The sequence below is a fragment of the Rhinatrema bivittatum genome, chromosome 1 (genome assembly GCF_901001135.1).
Source record: "Rhinatrema bivittatum chromosome 1, aRhiBiv1.1, whole genome shotgun sequence".
NCBI lineage: Eukaryota > Metazoa > Chordata > Amphibia > Gymnophiona > Rhinatrematidae > Rhinatrema > Rhinatrema bivittatum.
The window spans coordinates 62,925,896-62,939,353 of record NC_042615.1 but is presented as its reverse complement, the minus strand read 5'-3'; the positions used below and the strand labels follow the sequence as shown (position 1 = coordinate 62,939,353).

At 40.4% G+C, this 13,458-nt stretch overlaps 1 protein-coding gene across 1 annotated transcript in view; it reads left to right on the top strand.

Moving 5' to 3' along the window:
* The window catches only part of LOC115096974 (fibrinogen alpha chain-like), a 37,155-nt gene extending 24,562 nt beyond the window's left edge, over positions 1-12,593 (top strand). Inside the window, exons 4-6 of the mRNA XM_029612365.1 lie at positions 8,178-8,323; positions 9,205-10,312; positions 11,732-12,593. Coding sequence (XP_029468225.1) covers positions 8,178-8,323; positions 9,205-10,312; positions 11,732-12,438 — 1,961 coding nt within the window. The 3' untranslated portion in view covers positions 12,439-12,593. The remainder of the gene's footprint in view (positions 1-8,177; positions 8,324-9,204; positions 10,313-11,731) is intronic.
* The last annotated feature ends 865 nt before the right edge of the window (positions 12,594-13,458 follow it).

Below are 13,458 nucleotides of genomic sequence, written 5' to 3'. Positions count from 1 at the left end.
GGAGTCAATACCCTTATTAAATAAACATACACAGGCTTACTGTGACTCCAACATCGCTCTAAGCTTCAACAGCAAGAGGAAATGTGGAAAAAAGGATTCACACTCACAAAGAGGGGAGTAGCTGGCTTGTTACGGCGGTTACTACCCCAAATCAAATAAGCCTGATACTTCACTTTCAATGCATATACAGCATAGTTCTCTGATTCAACGGCAGGGGAGAAGAAAAACTGATACTTCACACATCCAGAAAAGAGGGTTCGCACTCGCAAAGCGGGGAGTAGCTGGCTTGTTACGGCGGTTACTACCCCAAACCAAATGTGCCTGATACTTCACTTTCGATGCACATCCAGCATGGCTCTCTGCTTCAACGGCATGGGAGAAGAAAATCAACCAATAAGGGCTGTATAACATAGTCTGGGTAAAACAAATAAACATGGGTGCAGCTTGCTTATTGCGGCGGCTTCTACCCCTAACTAATCAAGCTAGATATTTCACTTGGATGCAGCTCCATCACTGCTCTCTACATTAAAGGTGGGGGTGGAAGGGAAATAGAACCAAGAGCTAAGAGAAACAGATAAGTATGAGAGAGAAAATTTGCGGGGCAGACTAGATGGGCCATTTGGTCTCCTTCTGCCGTCATTTCTATGTTTCTATGTTTCTATGTTTCTATCATTTGATAGAATGTTTTTTGTTATCTAAACCTAGAAACATTTGCTAGTCCTTTATCAAAAACTATCACCAAACGAGGTAAAATTGACGCTGAAATATTTAGAGAAAAAAAATTCACTCGCACAGTTCTGATTTCTCATTCACTAATATAGACTCAACTGTAAATTTATGGAATGTAACTACTAAAGATATACCATTTATTCATTTATTTATTTAAAAAAAAAAGTTTATAGTCCGCCTATAATAATGAACAATTAAACTGAGCGGATTCTATGTTCAACGTAAAACAATGGTAAAACCAACAAAACATAAAATATACAATTTAAAATCCCTTTTAAACAGTAGCATAGCATATTATAGAAACAGAAAAGGCTTCTCTATATAAAAAAAAACATTTTCTGGGAATTTTTCAAATCTTGAATGAAATGCAGGTCCTCGGGCGACTCGTTCCGATGCCAGAAAGGGCTCGGATTTTAGTCTCTTGGACTTGCATAAATGCTGACTGGAGGACCCTAACGTACGGGTTGGATGATATAATCTGAACAGCCAACTTAAATAATTAGGGGGATTTACTTGTAACAGCTTAAAAACTAAATTCAACATCTTAAATGTCAAGCGTTTAAAACAGGCAACCAATACATTTGATGCAAGTGGGAAGTAATAAGCTCCTGAGATGACTTTTTTTTAACATAATTGGGCTGTTGTGTTTTGTAATAATTGCAAAGCCCATGTTCATTTTTTTTAGGCAGATCAATATAAAGAGAATTACAATAGTCTGTAGCAGTTAATATAAGCGCTTGCACTACTGACGTAAAATCTTTTGTGTCCAATTATTGTCTAATATGTCGGAGCAGTTATAACTTAAATTAACCCGAAGTCAAAACTGCTCGCAACTGTGGTACATAACTCAGGTTTTCATCAAAAATAAAACCTAAATTCCTCACCTGTTCCACAAATGATATAGCTTCCACATTAACTGAAACTGTTAAATACCCTGGTTTCGTCCTTCTTGAAATCCAAAGTACTTTAGATTTACTAAAATTCAATGTAAATGAATTTAAAGCCATCCAATCCCCAAATGCAGCTAAGCAAGAAGAAATCTGAGACAAAGAAGCTGTGCTATCCCCTGCAACTAAAAAGTACCGTTGCACGTTGTCAGCATCACATTTAAAAAATTCATTAAGTTTCCAACAAAGAACATAATGATAAAAGTTGAATATTAAAAAGCACTGGGGACTGCCACTCCCTCATCAAACCAATTGGAATAGGTAGAACCAACCTTAACCTGCCGCTGTCGAGTATCTAGAAATGATTTAAACTACTCGTGTACTTTACCCTGAATTCCTACATAAGAACATGCCATACTAAGTCAGACCAAGGGTCCATCAAGCCCAGCATCCTGTTTCCAACAGTGGCCAATACCGGCCATAAGAACCTGGCAAGTACCCAAAAACTAAGTCTATTCCATGTTACCGTTGCTAGTAACAGCAGTGGCTATTTTCTAACTCAACTTAATTAATAGCAGGTAATGGACTTCTCCGCCAAGAACTTATCCAATCCTTTTTTAAACACAGCTATACTAACTGCACTAACCACATCTTCTGGCAACAAATTCCAGAGTTTAATTGTGCGTTGAGTAAAAAAGAACTTTCTCCGATTAGTTTTAAATGTGCCACATGCTAACTTCATGGAGTGTCCCCTAGTCTTTCTATTATCCGAAAGAGTAAATAAACGATTCACATCTACCCGTTCTAGACCTCTCATGATTTTAAACACCTCTATCATATCCCCCCTCAGCTGTCTCTTCTCCATGCTGAAAAGTCCTAACCTCTTTAGTCTTTCCTCATAGGGGAGCTGTTCCATTCCCCTTATCATTTTGGTAGCCCTTCTCTGTACCTTCTCCATCACAATTATATCTTTTTTGAGATGCGGCGACCAGAATTGTACACAGTATTCAAGGTGCGGTCTCACCATGGAGCGATACAGAGGCATTATGACATTTTCCGTTTTATTCACCATTCTCTTCCTAATAATTCCTAACATTCTGTTTGCTTTTTTGACTGCCACAGCACACTGAACCGATGATTTCAATGTGTTATCCACTATGACACCTAGATCTCTTTCTTGGGTTGTAGCACCTAATATGGAACCTAACATTGTGTAACTATAGCATGTCTTAGGGCCTTATTTTCTAAACGTATCGCACGCGGTAAGGGACGTTTCGCATGCGAAACATCCCTTTTCGCATGCAATACCAAAATGGGGGCGGAGTCGGCCCCGGAAGTGGAGGAGTCAGGGCGTCACCGGGGCTGACTCCGCGAAGACGCCATGGACGACGAAAAGGTAAGGCCCTTTTCGCATCCGAGTTCGCTCCCAATAGCTACATCTTCTATGGTGGCGCTATTGGGTGCGAAACTGGCAGCAATCGCACCGCGACGGTGCGATCGCTGCTGGCTAGTGCAGGCCTGCCCCCCGTTTTGGCCCCCCGCCCCTCATTCCCTAAAGTATCGCCGGCCTGCGATACTTTAGAAAACGAGGCCCTTAGTCTCGATAACAGAATTGTATGCCAGACAGAATCGAAGGCCGCCGAGATATCTAAATAAACAACTATCACATCACCCCCACAATCCAAATTTCGTAATAGATAATCATTAACAGATATTAGAGCAGTCTCTGTACTTTGACCTTGCCTAAAGCCGCACTGGTTTTCATGCAATATTCCAATGGAATCCAAAAATTCCTTCATCTGCTTAAACACTTTTTTCCCCAAAAACTTTCCCCTAGGAATTAAATTAGAGATGGGCCTCTAAGCGGAATGGTCTGGGGATGTTCTTCTCCTCTTTAATATAGGCTGTGCTAAAGATTTCTTCAGTCCACTTGGCACAGCTCCTTCAGATAGGGATAAATGCGCTAACTGCGCAAAGAATTCGACATATTCCTCTTTAAGCATTGAAAATATCCATGATGGACAGGGGTCTAACCCACAAAAGGAATTCTTAAATGATGAAATGGCTTCCAAAAAAAATAATAATACTAAGATATAGTAAATACCCATCCTGGAACACTAGCACCTAGAAAAAGAAAGAACAAAATCTAAGGAAAAGTGAGTTCCAATGGCAAAAAAAAACCCCACAAAATTTCAGTGAACAAAAACAAATATATCTGAATGTTCTAGAATCATATAAAAACCAAATTAACAAGGCTAAAAGAGATTACTATTATTATACCTCTAGAATTCAAGCTTCACTAAATAATCCTATGGAACTATTTTCAACAGTGAAAATTTGACATCCTCCCCCTCTACTATATCAAATGACAGTGATTTTACTAATCAGCGGTGCGTAACTTTGCCACCATGATGATAACTAAAGTTGCAAATATTCCTGGTAAACTTTCCACACTGACACATGAACCAGCGGTAGGTGCGGTACTAGAACATCCATCATGAAATATATTTCAAAACATTAACAAAGTTAGCACTATCAAAATTATTCAGAGAATGAGTTCTGCTTCATGCCCATATAACGTTTGTCCAACAGTTTTATTAAAAACAGTTAGAGAAGATATCTCCGACTTACTCACTTCTATAATTAACTTATCTCTTTCGAGTGGGTGCCTTCCTCCCGTGTTAAAAAAAAAAGCTGCATTTCGACTGATCTAAAAAAAAAAATTGTTGATCCTACTATATTAACCAATTACCTTCCAATTTAATCTCTCCCATTTATTGCTAAACTAATTGAATCTACTGTAATAGAACAACTTATAGACTTTTTTTTTTTTTTTAGAAAATTAGTCTGATTGACCAATTTCAATTCGGATTCTGAAATCACTTCGGTACTGAGACCTTGTTAATCTCAGCGGTTGATGCAATCATTCACGGCTTTGACCAGGTTACAAACGATGTACCAGAGCTTGTAGACATCGCTGCTGCATTCGATACACTAGATTACAAACAATTACTGCTCCGACTGCAATCTCTTGGAATTAAAGATACCATATTAGACTGTTTTAAATCATATTTGTCAGAAAGATCCTTCCAAATCAAAATTGGTAATGCTCATTCAAAATAGTACACACTAAAATCTGGCACGCCTCAGGGATCCGCTTTATCCGCGACACTCTTTAACATATATCTCACTCCTCTCTGCAAATAACTGGTAAAACTAAAAACTCATTTTTCAAACTGCATTTATTAAAACATTTAAAACCACTTATTTATTTATTTTATTTGTTTAAGTTTTTTATATACCAACATTCAAGACAATAGTCCCATCATGCTGGTTCACATGAAACAGGAGTGCAAAATAAGCTTAAACTTGAACAATAGTGCGGAAAAAGCAGTTACATGTAACAGGAGAAAAAACTTGGAGTAAGAAGGAAAAAAGGAAAAGGAGAACCAGATAATTACATATAATTACATTGTAAGAGGTAGCTAATAGTGATATTGGTGGTGATGTGTATTGATTGTTATGAGTTAAATAATATTGGAGTTAGGAAAAGCCTGCATGAACAGCCAGGTCTTGAGTCTTTTCTTGAAGGTTGAGAGGCTGGGTTCCGTTCTAAGATCTGGGGGGATGGAGTTCCATAAGGTAGGGCCGGCTGTAGAGAAGGCCCGATCTCTTAGCGTAATGTGTCTGGTAGTTTTGGCTGGGGGTACTTGAAGTGATCCTTTGTAAGCATCTCTTGTCGGTCTTGTGAGGTGTGTAATCGGAGGGGGAAATGAAGGTCAATTGGGGCTAGTTGATGGATGTTTTTGTATATGGTGAGAATGGCCTTGTAGATTATTCTGAAGTGGATGGGTAGCCAGTGGAGGCCCATTAGGATAGGGGTTATGTGGTCTCTTCTCCTGGTGTTAGTGAGTATACGGGCAGAGGCATTTTGAACCATTTGCAGTGGTTTGGTGTGTGATGAGGGGAGACCAAGCAAGATGGTGTTACAATAGTCCAGTTTTGCGAAGATGATTGATTGTAGAATCGTTCTAAAGTCATGAGTGTGGAACAGAGGTCTTATTCTTTTCAGCACTTGGAGTTTATAAAAGCAGTCTTTGGTGGTTTTGTTGATGGTAGCTTTCAGGTTCAGTCGATTGTCAATTAGAACTCCTAGGTCTCTCACTTGTGTAGTTTTTGGTAAGGCTGGATGAGTGGGGGTGGAGAAGCTGTTCTCTGGTGTGATGAGTAATAGTTCCGTTTTAGATGAGTTTAGTACCAGGTTGAGGCTTGTGAGAAGCTGTTTGATATTTTGGAGGCATGTTTCCCAATGAGACAGTGTTTTCGCGAGGGACTCCTTGATGGGGATCAGGACCTGGATATCACCAGCGTAGAGGAAGTGTTTGAGATTGAGGTCAGTGAGAAGTTGGCATAAGGGTAACAGGTATATGTTAAATAAGGTGGGAGATAGGGATGAGCCCTGAGGGACTCCTACTGATGCGGGGTAAAGTGAGGATTCTTTGTTATGAATCTTAACCTTGTATCCTCTATTGCTGAGGAAGGTTCTGAACCACGAGAGGGCAGTGCCTGAGATACCTATGGCTATTAGTTGGTTGATGAGAAGGGAGTGATTGACGGTGTCAAATGCTGACGATAGGTCCAGTAGGATCAGAAGGAAGGCTTGTCCTTTGTCGAGGCCTAGGATGATGTGGTCTGTCATGGAGATGAGAAGGGCTTCCGTACTTAAGGTTTTGCGGAATCCGTATTGTGATGGGAATAGGAGGTTGTTGTCTTCAATGTAGTTTGAGAGTCGTGAGTTTACCAATTTTTCCATAATCTTTACTCGAACTTCAGATTTCTGTATAGTTCTCCAAGCACTAATTTTGACTGGAATGAATTATTGCAATTCCCTTCTCTTGGGCATTTCAACTAATACAGCCATGCAACTAGTTCAAAACTCAGCAGCTCACTTGCTAACAGGATCCACTCTGTATTCACACATAACACCTGTCCTCTCATCTTTACATCGGCTCCCCATACAGTTTGGAAGAGAATATAAAATAATCTCAATTGTTCATAAACTAATGCAGAACGATTCCATCCCATAGTTTAAAAATCTATAACCAAACCACATATTAAGATCTGGTAACAAGAACCTATCAGAGGTACCATCTCTTAAAGAGCCAGAGAGAGCGCATTCTCCGAAGCAGCACCCAAGATGTGGAATTCTCTCCCCGAGTAGTTGCATCTAATACCATGCACTAAAAGCTTCAAGAGAGCTCTTAATACACATTTATTTAGGCAAGCTTTTGGTGATATATAAGAATGCTAACTTGCAGATGTAAATTTATTTTATTTATTTATTTAAGAATTTTTTATATACCGCGGCACGTTAGAAAACATCACCTCGGTTTACAATGAACAATAATTCAGCAACAAGCTTTACAATCCAAACAATTTAAAACCAGAATACAATAAATAACTGTGCAGAGTTAGTAATGCATTGTTTGTTTTGTTGATGCTGTCTTTGATTTTAACTATGCCTTTATGTTATAAACCACTACGAATTTCGAGATGTACGTGGGTTATAAAGACATTTTTAATGAAAATGTTAATGTGTTAGACCAAAAAGGAGCAGAAAAATGGGAAGTTTTCAGAAAACCAGAGGTCCCTTTTAAATCTATTTATAAGGCCTTAGTCACAAGGGACTCAGCTCTCTCAGGGGGGGGGGGGGGGGGTCACTCTGCAGCTAAGAATGCTGCTTGTTTTCAGAAGAGACATAAACTCAGATCCTGCCTCCCTCTGAGACTCTTAAAAGTCCCAAGGCACTTCCTACAAGGTTAGGAATGTTTATACCCAGTGTCAGGGCCAAATTTCAACATGGGTCTTATCTGGCACAGCTCTCCTCCCCCCCCCCCCCCCCCCCTCCCAAGAAAGAACCAAACATGGATTCAAGACGTAATTTTAAGGGGATGTTGTTAATGTGACAAACTACAAAACTTGATGGAGTCTTTGTGCCTGTGATAGCACTGACTTCCTATTGCTGCCTGTAGCTGTGGCACTACCCTGGGTTTTGCCGAGAGCCTGTGTCGGAAAGCTGGACAAACTAGGCAGGACCACTGGCAACTTGTAATCTCCAGCAGACTTCACAGCTTGTTCAAATGAAATCTCAAACACTTCCCTGCTCCCACCTGCCAAATAATAGAAGCCTTAAAATAAGATAGTTCAAAGCCTCTTAGGCTTCTTGTGACATCAGAATCCTTATCCTTTGGTCTAATGTTCTGTGTCGCCACAAGAAGCTGGAAGTGATTTTTAACAGCCTTCATAATTAAGAACATAAGAAACATAAGAAATTGCCACGCTGGGCCAGACCCAGGGTCCATCAAGCCCAGCATCCTGTTTCCAACTCTATCATATCCCCCCACAGCCTTCTCTTCCACAAGCTGAACAGCCCTAACCTCATTGTTATTCTAGGTACCATGAACCTTGTTTTTGTTGTTGTTGTTGTTGATTTTAAGTGAGTTTTTATAACTGTGCATGCTACACCTGGAATATTTACTGTTAAAATCCTATTTTTTTCAGACAGTGACAATAAATATGGGCAGGTTTCTGAAGATCTGCGAAGAAGAATTGAAGAACTAAAACAGAACGTTCTCAGAAATATGAACAGGATTATGTCCTTGAAGAACAGCATCCAGAATCAGGTGGTGGATATCAAACGTCTGGAGGTGAGGGGCTTTATGTGGATTTCTCTCTTTTTCCAAATCCAGGGCTTGCCAAAACTATACTGGTGACCTCCTTAGTCAATTGGGCCTTCAGGATGTCCACACAATGAATATGCATGACATAAAATTTGCATACATTGGGGACCCATTATATGAAAAATCATCTCATGGGATATTTGTTGTGGATTCCTGACAACCTGGCATGACTCAAGGGGTCACTAGGCTAGGTTAGGGAAGCACCAGCATTTGCAGAGCCCTGAAGGAAGACAAGGATTATTGGTCCTGACTAAGAATACAGGTCACCAGTAGAAACAACATGAACTACAGTGCTTTCGTTTCCCATTAGAATGAGTAAATCTGGATAAAAAAAATTCAAATGAAATTGAAGCTTTCATATCATCTCTATTTTTGTTGTTATCTGGAAGAAGGTGAACAAGTTCACCCTGTCCTTTTGCTTCTGATCTAAGGCAGTGTTTACAGAGAATATGTCCCTGTTAAGTTTTGAATATTATGGGCCCAGCTGTGGCCACTGCTGGCTCTTTCTATTCTCTTTGCCTTCCTCCATCTCACAGCAACTGCAGAGCTGCAGGCTGAGATCCAGTCCTCTGCCATTCCTGCCCACTCTGGGAGTCCTGAAAGGCAATAGCATTAGAAGCCAAGGGACATTTCTTTCACTTTTGTGTTCAGATTTCCTCAACCAAAGGCCTTTCAAAAATAAACAATATGTGCAGCTCTGCTTTACTTTCTTAAAGTAACAGAAAGAAAGGTGAAGCAATGCAGAACTTTCTACTGAAAATTAAATGCAGCAAAAGCCTAAAATATAAATAGTATAAACACTGGGAGCTCTGCTTATTTGCCTCTCTTTTCCCCCTCCTCCTCCTTAGGTGGACATTGACATAAAGATTCGTGCCTGCAAGGGATCCTGTGCCCAGAATTATAACTATCATGTGGACCTAGCGACCTATGAAACTATACAGAAGTCACTCCTGCAAGCAGGGGCAATGAAGATGGATCCTAGCGTAGCTGAACTGAATTCAATACGACTCCTGAAAATGAGACCAATAAAGGATACCGTGGTCCCAGAACATTTTAAAACTCTTGCACAGACAGGACTGGATAAACAGTTCGGCATATTTACTGAATTCCAGCAAAAGCTAATGGTGTTAGAAAGACCAGGCAAAGAGGTAAAAGTTCCCAGTTATATCCCCGATACTGACACATTTTCTGGCTCTAAAGTAACTGCAGTTAAGGTGGACGGCGGAGTATCCACAGGGGCAGAGAAACAAATCTTCGGAAGTGGCGGGGACAAGTCCACCATGACCGTCACCAGTCAAGGGCGGACCGTTAAATGCACCAAAACCATCACAACAAAGATTACCCATGGCCCCGACGGCCCTAGAGAGGAAAAGATAGAAACTGTGAGTGGGGGTGAAGGGGATGAGTGTGCCCGTTTGGTGAGCACTCTGGGTACTGGTGGTGATACTGCTGGCGTAGTACCCGGGGGCACCTACAATGTGCGAGTCACTTCCAGCAGTGGCATAGATGACATTAGTAAAATCCCAAGCTTTGAGGAGTTCCTCATGGGGGGTACCGGAGGCAAGTTCCACACCAGTAGCAGCAGTAGCAGCAGCAGCAGTTCTACCGGCACAGGCACCTCCGGCTCCAAAGTCACCCACACGGTTTATACAGGGCCGGACGTCTTCTCAGAACTGGGTGAAAGCGAAACGGATGACTTCAGCCATATACACTTTGGTACGCCTTCTTTCCATACCAAAGGCAGCTCCAGCCCCGGCGAGAGCACATCCTATACCAAGACGGTAGTGACGAGCAGCAGCAGCAGCAGCAGCAGCAAGAGCTCCCCTACTGAAACGAAGTCCATGAAGAGCAGCTTCGTGCCTGAAGATCAGGGGCCAGTCCAGCACGACCAGCATGAGGACGACATGCTTGACCTTAAGACTGGCATTGTGAAAACAGAAGGTTACATCGGGACAGGTAAATCCAAGTGATATCTGAGCCAGATTCCGTCAACCATCAAAATCCACACTTGGCAACTGGCACAACCAGGAGCGTTTCCGACAGATGCATGGGGGAAGGAGGGTTCTGAAGCTTTCAGATTTTTAGGGAATTCAGAAAGCATTCCTTAACAATTAACTACCAATCACTTTGCCAAAATTCAGGATCTACACTACATAATACATCAAATAATGTGCTACCTATTTGAGACAAGAAACAAGTTGTTAAAAATCAAATACTTACAGATATTTAAATGTCCTTCTAATGATGTCAGTCATTTTGTAAAAGTTTACTGTTGGGTAATATATATATGTTTAAACCATATGCATATGTTTAGCCATCATCTCAAAAAGTTTGAATAACCAGTATCTATATAAATTTTCAGGAAGAACTGAATACGTTCTTTTTAATTATCTTAACCTTAAACACTATTCTAGAATTGAAATATAATGATGCAGCAGACTATCTCTGGTGAATCAGATGTGACAGAGGACAGAGGCAGCTGCTTTTGCAGTAGTTGATGACCTAAAAAAAGCATTCTGGCAGTTCTGTCACACCAAAACAACCTGACAACCCCATAAGGAATTAATTTAAATACAGTTTTAGACAAAATGCCAAGCAAACATGGCAAGAGCAGTGTACATAATTGTCCATTTTATTTATTGTGTATTCTCATGATTATCTGTGAGACTAATTAGCGTCTTCATCACCCCTGAGTCATAGACACACTTCCCCCATTCATGATCAGTGAAGATAAATAAACTGCTTTGTTCTGATTCACATCAAGATCACAATTCCCCCACAACTTTTAATCTAGATGCCCCGGTGCTAAATTTCACCCAAATCCGTTAACCACTTTCCAAATGCCAATATATATACGGGGGATCAGACAGACAGACAGATGGACCGACGGTCGACAGTAGGTGCTCTCACACTAATAAAATGCACCTAGCTACTGTATTAGCAAATTATTTTATGTGCATCGTCATAATCTTCCTAATTCAAAAAGTCAACAAACATAACTTCAGAAGACATAGCACAGTGAGATGCTATAATGTCCCCATTTTTGCATACAGAATAACGTCCAGGTATGCATTTGCAACTTATTTAAATAAGTTACCTAAATAAATATGGCATGCATTAAAATAGACTTGCCATAGCAAACCCAAACTTTTTACTTTTACAATCTGATGTTAACATTGGAGGGACTCTTTCTAAAACTATATACTAAAAATTGCAAATTCACTTTTCTGCACGTCATATTTTCCATTGTAGACCTATAACAGTATAGCAAGAACATGTACTTACCATCATCCTTGCTATCAAACTCCTACCAGTCCTTCTGAATTGTATTGATAACTATTGTAAACTAGATAAAAAAATGTATTTATTTTTTAGACTGTGATGATATCCACCAAAAATACGGTTCTGGTGCCAAAAGTGGCATTTTCAGAATCAGGCCAGAAGGATCCAATAAAGTGCTATCAGTCTATTGCGACCAAGACACCCTTTGGGGAGGATGGCTTCTGATCCAGCAGAGAGAGGATGGATCAGTGAATTTTAACCGCACCTGGCAAGATTACAAGAAAGGATTTGGCAGCTTGGATGCAAAAGGGAAAGGAGAGTTCTGGTTGGGCAATGAATACATCCACTTACTGAGCCAGAAGGACACTGTCCTTCGGGTGGAATTAGAGGACTGGGCCGGGGAGGGGGCGTACGCGGAATACAGCATGCAGGTGAGGCCTGAATCTGAAGGCTATGCCCTTAAAGTGTCTCGGTATGCGGGCACAGCTGGAGACGCGTTGATCCAGGGCTCCGAGGAGGACGAGGAGTACACGTCTCACGTCAACATGAAGTTCAGCACCTTTGACAGGGACAGCGACCGCTGGGAAGACAATTGCGCTGAAGTCTACGGAGGGGGCTGGTGGTTTAACAACTGCCAAGCGGCCAATCTCAATGGCATATACTATTCAGGAGGACAGTACGACCCAAGAAACAATGTTCCTTATGAGATTGAAAACGGAGTGGTCTGGATACCGTTCAGAGCTGCCGATTACTCCCTTAAAACTGTTAAAATGAAAATCAGGCCTGCAAAGTCGCATTAGGCAGAAAGAAAGAGAGAGGTTGGGATTTTTTTTTTGGTAATAATTATTATTTGGGTTTTTTTTATACCCCTCGAAGAGCAAGAAGTAATATGCCTTTAGCTAACATAGCTGAATGTAACTGACTTGATTACAATTATATATTTTAATCTTGTAAAGTTGTGTCTCTTGTCTTTTTTTTCGAAAATGACTTTTTACAACTTAAAATGTATTTGGTAAGTGCACCTAAAATACAGGTTCTAATAGTGTAAGTCTGTAAAAATACAAGTCACTATTGCAATATTTACTATATTCTATGGGGAAAAAAAATATATTAATGGATGTGAGAGAGGTGCAGCTAAAGTGTGTGCCTTGTTCTTATGTTTAACAATATTTCCCATCAGCAAAACACCTAAAAATGTGATTGTTCTTTTGATGCAAGAGAAAATCTGTTCCACTTTGTTAATTTACTATATCCTTGCTTCCTCCACAGTAGGAGAAAGCTGCTGTTGTGGCTTTCCTTTAAAAATTACAAAATGCTTGCTGTTTTCATTTAAATGTAATCCTTTTCTAAATTTTTCAAACAGCCTTATTCATTAAGATGGTAACTTTGAAATATCTGCACAGGCACATATGTATGAGTGCCAATGGACGCAACATTTTATAAATTACTCATGTATATGCACATATGATATAAAATCAGCTGTACACATGTACATGTGTGCACAATTTTATATAGACATGCACATGTGCGCGCAAATGCCAGCTCTACCACGTAAGTGGGAAGATTTTATTAGATATGATGCCGATGCAATTACCTTACCAGTTTCCCCAGTCCTTTCCAAGTTTGCCTAGGTAAAGGATATGACTTCCTAACACCCCTAGTTAATATGCCTCCCTTTTACCCTTCTAGCCCCAACCCTTAAAACCCCGCAAACTAGCCTTGGGTTTTTGTTTCATTACTTGCACACTATCCATAGCAGAAGTAAAGTTACGAGGTAGGGAACGCCGGCACGCACTTGTACACATAAATAATTGCACATT